We start from the raw sequence: 15604 nt of genomic DNA, 5'->3' as shown, positions 1-15604 counted from the left end.
TTTTCCTCTTAGAAGGTTGATGGTATTTTCTGTTCCAATCTCTTCATAAAAGAGCCTTCTTTCTGCCTCTTCTGACAATGCCACATCAACAACACTGTTTTTTATACCAAGACCCTACCTCCTAACTCTCCCTAGAGAGATTCTTTATTCCATGCTGGAGCAAACAGAATGCTCTTTTCCATACTTGGGGTTTCCAAGCAGCTCTGGGTGTGTTTTGGGCCCCACAGTAACCCTTATGAAAACGGTCCCATTAGATTTTAGCTTTTCTCCCTCTTCCTTGGGCAAAGAATCATGCCTAGAGGCAGGCAGAAAAAGACAGCAGGTCACCTCCTGTGTTTTACTCCTCCTCAACTCTTCTTCAGGGTGACCTTGCACAAACAAAACAAATCAACACACAACCCCTCTCTTCCTTTTAGACTCCATCAAATATCTCCATACAAATAGAGATGTGTGCACAGGAGCCGGGGTTTAGGAGGTGGGTACTATCTAACTCAGCTTTCCATTTGGCAGTTATTAAGGTCAAATATTAAGCATTTGATTGCAATCACAATTTCTGAGGGGATTCTTCACTGAATACTGTTGATCAAATTGGTTTCTATTATGTTCTGGGCCATGAGCTAGAACTTTATTTCTTCAGAGCCTTATTCAACAAGAATACAGCCTTGAGGATAACATGTTGATTTCTTTTTAAATATTTGAATTATGAAAAGATTCAAAGATATAAAAGGAACAGAAGCTAATATAACTGACACCCCGCTTCCACCCTGAGGTATAATAAATATTGACATTTTGCCATATCTGATTCACATTATGTTTTTAGAGTTAAAATACACTTGAGGCCTCCTTAAGACTTCTACTTAATCCTATGTCTCTCCTTCCCCTCTCAGAGGTAATTACTATACTTAAGATGCTATATATCCTTTCAAATCGTGTGTAATAAACACACATATAGGTTTAAATTATGCACAGTACTCTTTTGTGTATTTTTAGCTTTCTCACAAATGATGTCTCTTTTCAGTTTGCTCTTCCTAGTCAACGCTTTGACCTCAAGACTTACTCACTTTAATGTATTGGCTGTCCCCTGATTCGCATTCCTAAGTTCATTTTGTCCCACCCAGGTGTCCTGCCCATGAACCTTTAGTGAGCATCTCACAGTGATTTCCTCCTAAGGTAGAGGACTCAGAATAGAGCAGTATCTCTTTAGAAGTCAGTATTTGCCCAGGCTCCAGATAATATCCCAACTCTTTAGTTGGGACTGGAAAGCTTCGTTTTACTAGATTTTGTCAAAATGTTTGCCAAAATCATGTGTACCCATTTTCACTCCATATGCGTTAGAAGGGTTCCCTTTTGTCCACATGCTCAATAAGTTGGATATTATTAGTTTTTAATTTGTTTGCCCCTCCCAATAGGTATGAAATGATATCTCATTGTTTACATAGTAATTTTTCCAATTATTAAAGTTAAGCATCTTATTATGTATTTATCAATAATATATAATTTCTTTCTCTGTGAATTGCTTATTCTAATCTTTTGTCTAGTTTTCTTTTTCCTTATTGATTTATAGGCGTGTTTATCTTACATACATGTAGGAGTACTAATCCTTTGTCAGTTATACAATAGGGACAAAAATTCATGTAGCCAAATGCTACTGATAGTATCGTATAAATCTGTAAAATTGATGGTGGTGATGGCAGCTTAAACATCAAATAGAATAGAATTAATATTTTTCACAATTTTCAGTTTAAGAAAGCAAGGGAATTTGTAATTTCATTTAGGAAAGGTACTCATGTGAAATGAACGTGCAAAAATGTTTTTAGGCTTAAGGAGGTCAATTTCAATTATCTAGGTTATTTAGTCATATAAAACACTTCATTCCCAATGCAAATGGATAGCTGAAATGCCTTGAATTTAATGTGGTGGTTTTTAGAAATATATTTTTATTTAGTTCATATTTGCAGCAGTACAGCTCAATATCCCCAAGTTCCTTTTGTATCCAAGCAGTTCAAAAACCCAAATGAAAGATTCAAATAATATAGAGAACCAGTCATAGTAATTTGCTCACAGAAGGAAATCCACCCCACGCATGCTTTGGTTTTGATAATTTCTATGAAAAGAATGGCTCTGTTTTCTTTTAACCCTTCTTTTTGTTTTTTAAATAAATATATAATGTTTGACTTTTCCTAGTAGAAATATATTTTGCTAGGAATGTTTTATCTTGAATACTCTGACCCAAGAGAGTAAAGTAATTTAGCAGAGTTGCTCATACTAGGGATTAAATTGGATATTAAAATATCCACAGAGGATGAAAATGAGTATAAAGACGAATCAGGCATGAAAGTTAAGAAATGGAAAAGATAAATGATGTTTCTATTTTATTGTCCTTATAAATAAGATGAATTTTGTGCTTTTGGCTTTCATTTACCATATGAATTGATTGTTACCAGATAACAGCTGAGAAAGTTGAATTATAATTTTCAAGAATCAGTGAATTAGCAGCATTTTTTAAGTAGCCAGTGGAAGTCTTCCAGACCTTCTATTGAGTGGTCCTGGTGAAACAGAACAAACTCAAATTCATCTTTGAGTCCACTGGTCTCTTTCCGTAGGCTTTCTGCTGGAGTGTCCTGGGAGTTCCCTTTCTCCTCTTACACAGTCCTTCCACAAGCCTCCCTTCACAGCCATCCGCCCACCTCCAATACTTCAAGTCCTCCATTCCAGACAAAATTGGAATGGATTGCCTCATTTCATTCACACTTTACTGTGAAGCCATGTAAGTTAAGGTCTTTTACTCACCAGTTATGACTTCAGCATCTGAAATTAGTTACATGTTTACTGAGGCTTTGAAAGGGCCAGATGCCATCCAATACATTTGTATGCATTATCCTATTGAATCCTAAGGTAAGGTCTTATTCTTATATTTTATACACATAGAAACAGGTTTTGAAGGGTTAAGAAAACTTGGCCAAGCTTTCACAACTGGTAGCTAGCAGAAGTGGAACTCAACTCAGTTTAGGATAACATGAAATCTATACTCATGCACACTATACCACACTACCTTGGGCAGATTTTAAAAACTTGCTCTATTGCATACCATCACCATTCATGGAGTAATGGTTGGCTTCCTCTGCTGAAGTAAGTGGCACAAAGGCCGTTAAATTGTGTTCGCTCCAAACTGTACAGGTGGGCAGCCAGCTCCACTGAACTGTTGGAATGCCTGGAGCCCAAGGGCTGGAACAAGGGAGCAAGAAAGAAAGATTGCCTAATCCACTGCTTTTCACTTTGTTTAACCCAGTGATGCCACGCTTTGCTGAACAAGTAGAGGTTGCCATTGAAGCCCTGAGTGCCAACGTCCCTCAACCATTTGAGGAGAATGAGTTCATCGATGCCTCTCGCCTGGTGTATGACGGTGTTCGGGACATCAGAAAGGCTGTTCTGATGATCAGGGTATGTGAGGCCTCTGTAGCTTGGAGCTGCTAATAAGGACCCCAAAGAATTTACTGCCTATTTGTTTTTCAACTACTTAGTATAACTTGACAAGCTGTTTGACTTCTCATTTAGTCAGACAAGGGGGACTTTTTTACTTATAAAGGGAGGAATGATCCCAACAAGTCTAGATTGGCAATGAATATCCTGAAGAGTGATGTCCCACCTACTTCTTGCATGCATTGTTGCCTAAATTTGGTACTTACTTGGGGTGCCTCTGCTATTCTCCATGTGTTCTTCTTGCTAATATGATTTTCCCATCAGGATCAGAAAACCATGGGATGGAAAGAAATGAATATTACCCAACTTGGTAGTATTTATAATGATAACTATAATAATGATGATCATAATAATGGCAATAAAGTGATACACAGATGCATTCTCCTTGTAACAAATAATTAAGATGTTATAAATAAGGCTATATAAGCTTTCAGCAAAACTTCCTTACCAACCCTACTCTCCTCCCATCCTCAATCGTTTGTTGTCAGGTAGGTGTGAGCTTTCCAAACCATTGTCTATGTAATTATATGTGTGCTGGAAAACATATAACAGCAGATTTTAAAATGCACATGAGTATCATTTGTAACTTGCTTTGTTCACCCACAATATGCCTTTGTCTATTTCTATTAAGACATATAGCTTACCTCATTCCATTTAACTGCTGCATAGTATTCCATTGTAAGATGATTTTGTTTCTCCTTACCTTACCAACAGTTTGCCATAGCAGTTTTCAAACACATTTCTTAGCCAAAGAACTCTTTCTTCAAATAAACTTAGATATTCTAAAGCACAATTGATGACAAAAATTCACTTGTGGCTATTATGATTGAAGCCGAGGTGAGGTTTCTACAGTGCTAATCTCAAGAGCATGCTGTCTAATAGAAATATAATCAGAGCCACATTTGTAATTTTAATTTTCTAGTAGACACATTGAAAAAGCAAAAAGAAACAGGTGAAATTAACTTTAATGATGTATTGTATTTAACCAAAATGTATCCAAAACATATGAACTAGCCACATTTAAAGTGCTAAATAGCTCCATGTGGCTCATGGCCACCATATTGGACAAGGCAGTCCTAGACTGTATCCTCACCCTCAGCCTCCACAGTTGTCTCTGAGGCTGCTCCATGAAAACACAAGGCGTCTGCTGAGTGCACTTTGAAACACTTTCTCTCAGAGCATCTAAATAATCAAAACCACCTCCCCTCAAACACTGAAAAACAATAACAAACAACTAATTTATCTTCTGTGTGTGGCCCCTCAGATATTTCAAGAAGTATCTAGAATGTATTCTCTCTGGACATCCCTAGTCCTTCAAAGACTTCACATATGGTGTTAATTCTCCCCCAAATCCTGTTATCCTTGAAGTCATTACATCTATGTGTGGTCCTTTTCCACTCCTGCATTCAGAGCACAACACAATGATTTCAAGGTGATCTGAGCAGGTGGGGCAAAATATCACCAGAAAGGGTCTCTCTCCCCTCTTTATTGACATCTATGCTTCTCCTGCAATATCTACCAAACTCCTTCACTTGGGAGTACAAATAGCATCTTACCTTCTTATTTTTACGTCAACTTGACTGTTTGCACATTTAATATGTCTTTCATAATAGTTAGTTGATCAATTTAAAGAATTCAGAGCATTTGTAAGTTGTATCAGACAATAATGATTATACTTAACAATGTGGAGTTCAAATTTGGAATTTGGACACTGTCAGATGTATTACCTATTCTTCTAACTTGCCCATTTTAGATCTGTCAGTCTCTTACCATCTTTCAAAACTTGTATCAGATCTTCTGTCCCCAAATTTTCTCTCTTAAAAATACTAATCCTATTCTTTAATTACCTATAACTGTTTCTGTTTGTGGTAGTATTTATTATACTATTTCCTTTATGTCTATTACCTTCTTTAGACTCTGAAATTTTGGAAAGCAAAGGCTGTCTTTTTATTTTCCCTTCACAACGGTACATTGTCTGGCACGGTGCTTAATACTATGTGTGTGTGTTGGGGGGAGGAGGCGGGGTAGAAAAACAAATACCTAGGGAGATAGGAAGGTGACAGAGAGAAAAGACATGAGAATTGGAGGAGAAGGGAAGGAAGGATAGTCAGCCATTTAAGCCAGTAACAAATTAGATCATTTTTTTCCATTACATACTAACTTGTGAAATAAGGTAATAGACCATGAGAGTTATGGTTTCAAAGCATTTGGCACTAAATCCCACTATAATCCTCAAGACATATTCCCTCTTTTGCCATTTTTCTGCTTTGTTAGCCTTCACATTTTTGTGACAACCATTCATCTGGGAGGCTGAAGGATTTTATAGCCATCATTCAGTTATTCATTTATGAGCTGTAAAAAAAACATAATTTTAGATAAAATGCCATGTCTTTATTACATGAAGTGTCATTCCTCCATCTCGACATTTCAAGTGATTTGATCAGATGGATTTCACACCACTTAAAACTTAGGAAGAGAGAAATGTACAGTATGTACAAATTGTTATTTTTAAAATCCTTCTTTACTCAGCACCCAAATGGCTTCATTTTGTACTTAATTTCTTGGTTTGCTTTCTGAGTATAATGATTAAGTCTACTTTTAAAAAAATCCATTGCATTAAGTCAAGAAGAAAGACAGTAAGACAACTTGAACTGTTTCTTTCCCAGCAAACCTGACCATGCCTCCCTCCCTCCCAAAGTGTTGATTACACTTTGGAAAAATAAGAAATCTTTTTTTCCTCAAAATAAATGTAGAAAGGACCTTGAAGGGTCAAATTCTCTATCACCTTGCCTCTCAGCAATCAATACATATTTAATGGTGATGTTGGTATCTAAGCACTCCAGGCCAGCTCCAGGCAATCCTCTGAAGTAGACAAAGCTTGTCTTTCCTGTATCCCAGCCTCACCTTTCAGGGCCCTACTTCTCTCTTGGAATAGGTCTACTCTGCTCCTCTTACATGAGACTATTGTTTGCTTCTTACTGAGGCTTGTCCTTGCTCATCTATCAGCTGCATAGGAATTTTCTGATTACCCAGCATGGTAGTTTAAACAAAGAATAGACAAATCTGGCACATCAATGTACATTTGATTCTCATTATTTGCAGTAATTATATTTGATAATGTTGCTGGGAACACTAAATTAGAATAATGAACCATTGCTCCCAGGGAAAATTCAGGATTAGGTTCCTGTGAGCCTCTGGTCACATTTTTACCAGCTGATCAGTATATAACCTTGTTTTATGTGTGTTTTTGTTTAAAGACACTTTATTTAATTTATATTGTTAATTAATTAACACTGAACTCACTGCCAACCACACTATAACTCATGCCTGAAGGAAGCTTATCTAACAAGTGCATTGTCTCCATAAGGCACACCACAACCTTCTCGTACTTAGGAACACTAAACAAAGCTTCAGCACTACACTTGGAAGGCATTTTAAGCAGATAAATAAGCAACAAAAAGCACAAAAATGCAGAAAATGTGGCATTAAATAGACTGCAAAAAGGATACCTGATTACAGTGTAAGAGCTGAAACAAGAGGTGAACCTTGTCCTGTTTGACCTCAGCTGGGAATGTGCACGTTGGGTGAGTCAAATATTTTGCCACATTGCACATGTCTGAGAATAACTACAAAAGTCATGTTTTTGAGATTACATATAAAGTTTGGTGAGTAGGCAAATTCACAAATAAAGAATCTGCAAATAATAAGGAGCAAGTGTATATTTAAAACATTGATTTGCTTACATATGAAACTTTTGAAGGCAGGGAATAGAAACAAAGGGCCTCGGACAGGGTTCAGATAAAGGTCTATAGCTTAACTTCACATGGCCCAAACTGTGTGTGAAGGTGCCCTGAGCACTGCAAGATATTTTAAAATGTTGAAGGAAACACATAGACATCTCTCAGATACTGCATGAAATATTAGCTGAAGGTAGGTCACAGTTTAAACATTAGGTTGGTATGTTCCTTTTGCTGACTGTGTTTGTGATGCTGGGTTTCTGATGGTTGCTGTGCAAGCTCAGTGGATATTCAATTGTATTCTAAGGTTTGAGAAGTCATGCAATGTACAACAGGCACTAAGTTGTTAGGTCCAGTCACCTTATTCCATTTTTATGATCTAACTGCTTAATCAACAGAACTGTTAGTTTTTTGTTTTTGTTTCTTAGCCTGGGAGCAGCATTTAAAAAATGACTCAGACAATGAGAGTGCTTGAAGCAATAAAGTTTGGGAACCAATGGCTTAATTGCTGGGTCATTGGCATGCTAATTTCTTTCTCTATGCCTCAATTTCCTTATCTGCAGATGGGGATAAATATTGCTACAGCTATGAAGCACTAACATAGACCTGACCCTTATAGGTAGCCACGAAATATTTTCTTTCTTCATCCTGCTTCGATGAAGTTTATCTTCTTATAATCGATTAAGGAAATAGATTTTATTAAATAATTCAACAATGTTATCAAAATCACAACAATTGGAGTCATGATATTTGTCATAGCCAGTAAATAAAGGGTTGAAGAAACTTTAAAAACAACTTATGTAACAAAATTGATTTACCTATTACAGATTGCTATTATCCAGTTAATCAACGTGGTCCCATAAAGTGCCTAGTTTTTTGTTTTCTTAATTAATTAGAACTAATTTAGTATGATTTTTTTTTAAATTTGGTAATTTAATCTTGGTCTTACATTTATCAAATATTTTTTGAATGCTTACTAGCTGCTCCACTGTTGGAGGTACCCTGAATACCAAGATGAGCAAAATAGACAAAAGTCTCTGTCCTCAAGGAATTTCTATTCTTTTGATGGGGGACTGAGAACAAACAAGTGATATAATATGCCAGTTAATGTGCCATGGAGAAAACCAAGGCAGTATAAAGGGGGTAGGGCGCAGGATGCTTGTGCAGTTTATAGAAGGATGGTCACTGGGTGACATTTGAGAAGACACTTGAAGGAGGAGGAAACAAGCCACAAAGGTATTAGGGGAAGCCTGTTCCAGGCAGAGAGAATAGTACGTGTGGCCTAAGGACACACTGAATGAGATGGGAGCCCATGAAGGGTTCTGAGCAGGAGAATAACATGATCTGACTTAGATATTAAAGGAACCACCCTGGCTACACTGGTGAGAATAGAATGTATGGGGCAAGGGCCAAAGGAAGGAGATCAGATAGAAGCCCTCCAGAGCAATACGGGATAGAGATGCCAGTGGCTCATCAGTCCTGACTGGGGAGATTTAGTTCTGTACTGGCTTTAGGGAATCTTTAATCCCGTTTTCTAGTTTGCAATCCATTCTAGTGGTGTAGAGCTCTATTGGGAAATTCTTCTTGTATCATGCAAACACTCCTATCGCAGTTGCCAACCTATGTCCTCATCTTTCTGCTCCCAATGAAACTCATACATATTTGAGCCTTTCCTTTAAATGGACCTTAATACATTTTTCACATGTCCTGGTGCAATGACTTGAAATCCTCCAGCCCTTTCTTATTTCACTTCTCTAGGGAAGCTGTTATAGAGGAGATTGAGCATTGGATTGGGAACCAGAGGCAGATAGATTGATCTTGTTCTGCAACTGATGTGTGGTGTGACCCTGGACAAATCACATGATCTTCTTGGGCCTGTGTAATAGGCACAAGTAAATCTCGTAGACTCTTAGAAGGGAGAGATTTTAGAGGCCTAGTACTTTAATTGTGCCCTTTTACAGATGAGACCCACTTTCATAGTCTAACAGTTAGATAATAGTAGATCCAGAGAATCAAAAATAGACCAAAGTGGTTTTTGATTGTTGTAAGAAGGCCTTCTTTGAGAGCCCATAAGGGCAGAACTGAAGCTTGACCTCGGTCCTCAGCCTTCAGTCCAGTAAATTTTACATTTTTTTGATTCCTTTTACCCTATGTCACTATCTAATGACATACATCTAATTATCTTTGGGCCCGTTTGCAGACCCTTTCTGTTTGTCCATGTCTCCTTAAAATTATGGACGTATTTGACCAACCAAAAAATAACACTCATATTTTTAAAATGAATAATTCAAAATAATAACAGCATGAGTAGGAGACACTTTACAGGCAATTAGCAAATGACTCATGCACAGAACTAGTTATATGGGTGACTTGGATGGGTTTGCTGCATGTTTAAGGCACAAGAAAATATTTTAATTTCATCCATTTGCCTGGTGGTATTTTCGATGGTTAAAAGCATGGGTTCTGGAACTCTCAATTTGCTGTTCTGACACCTTGGAAAATTCACTTAAAAACTTTGAGCCTGTTTATGTATCTATAAAATGGGAATTAAATTTATTTCATTAGATTGTTGTAAAGATTAAATCCTTTAGCTGAATGCCTGACCCATAGTGGATAGTCAATATGATTGCTAGTATTGTTATTGTAGTTGTTGTTATTAGGTATATATTTTATTAAGCATAATAATTATGACTATCATGGGTTACTTTAGTTCACTTTTATCTTTTACAAAGCATTTTCATATATATTTCATCCTAGGATCCTTTGAGGCAGGTACGGCAAGTAGCACTTTTATCTCTATTTTTTTGAAGAAGAAAAAGATTAGCCCTGAGCTAACTACTGCCACCAGTCCTCCTCTTTTTGCTGAGGAAGACTGGCCCTGAGCTAGCATCCGTGCCCATCTTCCTCTGCTTTATATGTGGGATGCCTAGCCACAGCATGGCTTGCCCAGCGGGGCCATGTCCGCACCTGGGATCCGAACCGGCGAACCCTGGGTGGCTGAAGTGGAACGTGTGCACTTAACCGCTGCACCACCAGGCCTGCCCCATCTCTGTTTTTTGAGTGAAGAGACAGAGAAGCAGAAAAGCTCTCAGTGGCTTGCCGAAGATACACAACTCATGAGTGACAAAGTTTGGCCTAAAACATTCCGGTCCCCTGGGTCCACATCCAGGTTATTATTTTTCTCGGTTTTAAACTTCATTTTGATTCTTGAGCCATAGTCACTTGAATAAAAGCTCATTATTATTAGCCTTATGCTGCTAGGTTGTGTTTGTCATTGACTCATCTACTAAATGCACAGATGACTGAAATGTTTGGACACAGTACTATAGGCACTGTCATATTCTCCTTTTTTCTGTTGAGTGAGGTTTTTCCATTTTACTTTTCTCTCTCCTTTTCAAAAACTAATGATGAAAAGTGCTTGCAATCTTGTCATCTCATCTGTCAGCAGAATTTACCAACTTGCTGTAATTATTCTGCAGTACATTCCAGAAGAGTGAGGAATGACCAGAGATTATTGTCTTTGTCTACAATGAAAATACAACCAGTTATTTGAACTGGGTTCTGTCCACCCCACCCCTGCTTTAGTTAATAAAGTATGGGAACAAAACCTCTTTCTTCTTTCTTTCTTTTAATATTCCTGTGAAAGAAAATCGAACATCTGTAGATGACTGAGTGAATATTAATAAGGTTGATGATGACAGAAATGGAAAACAAGGAGGATATGCCAAAGCTTGGAAAATTACTAGGCATAATGTGATATTGGCATGAAGGACCCCATTTTATGCCTGTCTGACCGATCTCAAGGCTTCATCAATAACCACACCTGATTAATTACACTGAGGTGGCCAAAGAAACCAGCGGAATAAAAATGTGTCCTTTTGGATGGAGAATGGGCAACTGCATCATCAGTACTGCTCAGGGTCTCTTCCTTCCTTTTGAAAGACAGAGCACTGGGAGGTGGTGCTACTATGTGCCAAAAGGCAGTTTGTGGGTGACCATCACCTTTCAAGATAATGACAGTTGGCCTGAAAATCTCACACTAATGCACTGTCTTCCCTTCCTGTACCATCCTTGCCACCTCCTGAGTTCATCCTCTTATAATTAACAGAACATGATGGTTTAGAGTACGTGCTTCAAACTTCGTGACTTAGAAACCCTTGAACAAGGTATAATGTCTCATATGTCAGTTTCCCTAACTGTAAAATGGAGAAAATAGTGTCTACATCATAGGACTGTTAAGAAAACTGCATGAGTTAGTGCATATAAAGCACTTAGAGAAAACAGTGATAGGTACATGGAAAGCACATAATGCATGCGATCTATTATTATTGTCATTAAAGATGGGGAGGGTGTTTTATTTCTGGGTTTATGGATTCATTCATATATTTTCCCCAATACTGACGTTACATATTGGACGGGATCGTCATCTAACTCTACTCACTTTGAATCCTTTCCATAGCTCCACTTCTTGCCAAATTTATAATGTGAAAAAACAACAACAACAAAACAACTTATAAAGAGCAATATGTTTGGAGTCAGACACATTTGGGTGTTTGTGTCTAAATTATGGTTCTGTTATTAACTAGTTCAGGGACTTTTAGGCACCTTGCTTAGCTTCTTAGAATCTTAGTTTTCTCATCTCCAGATAGAGATGAGAACTCTCTATCACTCAAAACATAGTAGCCACATCAAATCAAACACGTATGTGTATAATGGATTTTGTTGGGATTGGGGATCACCATTAGATGGTTCAACAGCCAGGGGACACAACATGAGCACAGACACCATGGTTCTACTTGAAGTCCCCAAGCCTATTTCATTGTGCTGGTCTGAGTTAATTATGTATGAAAAGAGTACTTTCATACATTATTATGTATGAAAGAAGTACGTAATCCTCAGTGGTATGTAGTAATTGGTGGCTTCACTCTAAAACATTTTGAATGAATTCATTTCAAAATCCTAAGCAATAATGACAGTGAACATTTAAACAATACCTGTTATGTGCCAGATACTCTACAAAGAGTACATTACTCAGTCTTCATCATAATCATATAGATAGCTACTGTTATCAACACCAATTCACAGAGTTGGAAACCAAAGCTAAGAGAGTATTTTGCCCACGGTCACACAAGGGTTCACATTCAGGCAGTCTTGACTCTAGAACCTATAGTTGTAGCCTGTATACTATATAGCTTACTGACTACATCAGATACTTCATTTGGTCTAGCCATTGGCCTGAAGATGATCAATCCTTTCTGTTTATTGAGACTATAAGAGAGATGTGATGGAGCAAAAGAGGCATTATAGAAGAAGAAGAGGTTTAACTTTTGTTGTTGATGGTAACTTTTTACCTTATAATAGATTTCTACGGGTGGAAATAACACACAAATATAACTTTTCTTAAAATTAGAAAGCATGTTATGTCAAGAGTTAAAATTAGACTTGCTACACCTACAGGAGGAAGTAATAAACAAAATGTATTTTTTTAAAAAAGATAAATTAGGGCAGCTTGATTTTTCTGACTGCATTCTAGCCAAACTCTCCCACATAATCCCTTACATGTAACCCCCTACAAGCTCTCTTTCCTGGGGGCTACTTATCCTTTGTAGTGAGGGAGTATATGGATGGGGTGAAGGTTATCAATTTAAAATATGCTGATTTGTCTCTTTGTATCTTTAGACCCCAGAAGAACTAGAGGACGATTCTGACTTTGAGCAGGAAGATTATGACGTGCGCAGCCGGACAAGTGTTCAAACTGAGGATGACCAGCTTATCGCAGGGCAGAGCGCACGGGTGAGTGCACACCCAGGACCTTGGTTTGTTGCACAGGGGCTGCGTTCACCAAATTGGTTTGAGAGAGAGAATTTCTGATTTCTAGGGACTAGGAACCCCAGAGATTCATAGCACAGAAACCTGTGCTTTCATCTGGGGTTGTTTTCAGCAGTTCACATTTTATGCAATGAAAATAGCCACCACTGCTTCTGATTCCTTCTAACTCCATTATCTCTCCATCACTCAAAATATAGCAGCTACATCAAAGCAAACACTTTTGTGTAGAGTGGATTTTGCTGGGGTTGGGGATCATGATTAGATGGTTCAATAACCAGGGACACAGGAATGCTCAGATCTTGCATGGCACAGATACCATGATTCTGCTTGAAGTCTCCAAGTTTGTTAATAACACAAGAGGCAAGACACATGAAAATTAATTAGAGTACTACTTTGTTACTGGCCCAGCTGTTGTTGCTCTATACTCTGGCCTATGGTCTCCGATAAACAAGACCACATCTTTTGAAATTGGTTCAAGGCCATCAGAGTAGAGAGAGGACTTTTTTCTCCTTGATACCTACCTACAGCCAGGGCAGCAGCCCTAGATCTGTCTGCCATGTGATAGAAAAAGAAATTATAGAGACATACTAGAAGTATGCCACTTTAAGGCATAAAGCAGGAAGCAACAGAAAGATCACTGCTCTGGCTGACATTTGAACATTCCTGAACATTTTGTGACGCTGTCTACCAAAGCAAGTGTTCCAAAGAGGATCCTGGACTCTGACTAATCCAATTAGCCATATCTCTTTGAGGGTAGGTGCAGGTAATCAAGGCCGGGCCGGTGGTGGAAGATAAAATTCTTGGGGATTGCAAAAGAGGGTGAGATTCTCTTCCCTTTAAAGGCTCAGTTTCCATAGAGTAGAAACAATCAAATTATAGTATAATTCAGAGTTAGACATTCTAACTCTCGATGTTAAGTTTTACTTAAGAAAAGATAATGAATAGGAAGTATGAGATTGAGAAAGAGGTAGTAATTTAGGATAGGGATTAAGAAACTCCAGAAAGCTCACACTATTTTAGGAATTGTGAAAGAAGAGTAGGAAATAGTCAATCAGAGGTTAAAATAAAGAGGACTCAAAGAAGACTAAGGCTTTTGTTGAGTCAAGAGTGTCTTTGTACTTAAAGCCCAATTTCTCTTTTGTATTTTGTGTCCTAATAGTCTCATCTAACAATCAAATGACCCAGAAGATGGACATGTAGATGGGAGGTAAAATGTGAGGGTAAAAGCCAGAAAACTAAAGATGTACTGGCTTTGATTTGAGACAGACCTGATTTCTAATTGCAAAGGGTAGAGTGAGGACCATGCTTCCTTACATGCTGCTTAATTTCTCTGAGCTTTGGTCCTATTATCTGTAAAATGTGAATAATAGACTTACTTGATAGAATTCTTTTGAGGTTTTAATTAGTATTTGTAAAATAATGAACACAATACTTGACATACATTAAGTGCTCAATAAAGGATGACTCTGAAAATTGTCATCCTTTAGAAGAGAAATCTCTTCTAATCACAGGCTGGTGACAGCTGAAAAGTACACAAAAGAGTATGAAGCACTATACTTTGAAAATCCCTTGTGGACTCTATTTAGTCTCCCCCAGAATGTTGAAAATTGGGAAATTCATTAAGCTGAGAGAGTCTTTTGAGCCTGTGTTGGCATAACACTAAACTAATTCATCAACCAAGTGAATTTGTCTTTAAATTTAAGTAAAACCAGCATTTTTATGTCAATGACAAAGGGCAAGTTTGAGTAATTCATCCAAACATTAATCAATTCAAAATCAATTTGATTGACTGATTGCAACTCAGTATTGATACAGCCCACTATCCATTGACTTGTTTTCTCAAAGACCAACGCATATTGTACAACCCTTATCTTGCTTTATAATTACCATCTTGTCAAAATGGCATGATTAGTCCCACTTTTTACAAGGAAGAATACAGTCTCATTGTACTTCTATTTCATGCATCTTACCTCAGACACCATGTCAATTATGATGAATGGAAACAAAAGTCAGACAGCACCTGTCTACATCATCTTTTATTTCTTCACCCGATAGGTGAAAAGACAATAGTCTTTTTTGAAAGTTTTTTCTGCATGAATTATGAAAATGGTCCAGGATAGTAAAAAGAAAATACTCCTATAATCTAGCACTTGCTGACTTGTCTTTGAGATCCATCATGTGGTCTGTGTGATCAACTTGCAGAAGACAGGATTAGTTATTGAGTCAGCCTATTTTAGCCTGTAATTACATGATGACAAATCAGAGACATAGAATTATGACTTTAAGTTGGAAATAAGAGGCTGCGTTGAATTGCTGAGATGACAGATGGTCGAACTTTTGACCATAAAACTGTGTTAACTTGGTCAAAATTGTGAAGGAGGCAGAAGTTGTCTTTGACGGAGACTGTTGCTCTTTCTAGCAGCCAGTCCTCCCCTGTCAATGGGCCTTATTTTGTGCTCTCATTCAGACAAATTCTTCCTCTCTGAACAGGGTAAATTCATCTGAAAGGAGGTTAAGGTGGGAGAAAAGCTTTTAGTACCTATTCCAACATTGCTTTC

The 15604-nt window shown here is 37.7% G+C and overlaps 1 protein-coding gene across 10 annotated transcripts in view; it reads left to right on the top strand.

Annotated features, from left to right (window-relative positions):
- The window catches only part of CTNNA2 (catenin alpha 2), a 1089251-nt gene that overhangs the window by 1015214 nt on the left and 58433 nt on the right, over positions 1 to 15604 (top strand). For all 10 annotated transcript variants that reach the window (XM_070573725.1, XM_070573723.1, XM_070573722.1 and 7 more), the window contains 2 exons: positions 3290 to 3441; positions 12897 to 13010. In XM_070573725.1, the coding sequence (XP_070429826.1) occupies positions 3290 to 3441; positions 12897 to 13010 (266 nt within the window). The remainder of the gene's footprint in view (positions 1 to 3289; positions 3442 to 12896; positions 13011 to 15604) is intronic.

The sequence above is a fragment of the Equus przewalskii genome, chromosome 14 (assembly GCF_037783145.1).
Source record: "Equus przewalskii isolate Varuska chromosome 14, EquPr2, whole genome shotgun sequence".
Lineage (NCBI taxonomy): Eukaryota > Metazoa > Chordata > Mammalia > Perissodactyla > Equidae > Equus > Equus przewalskii.
This window is presented reverse-complemented; position numbering and strand designations above follow the sequence as displayed.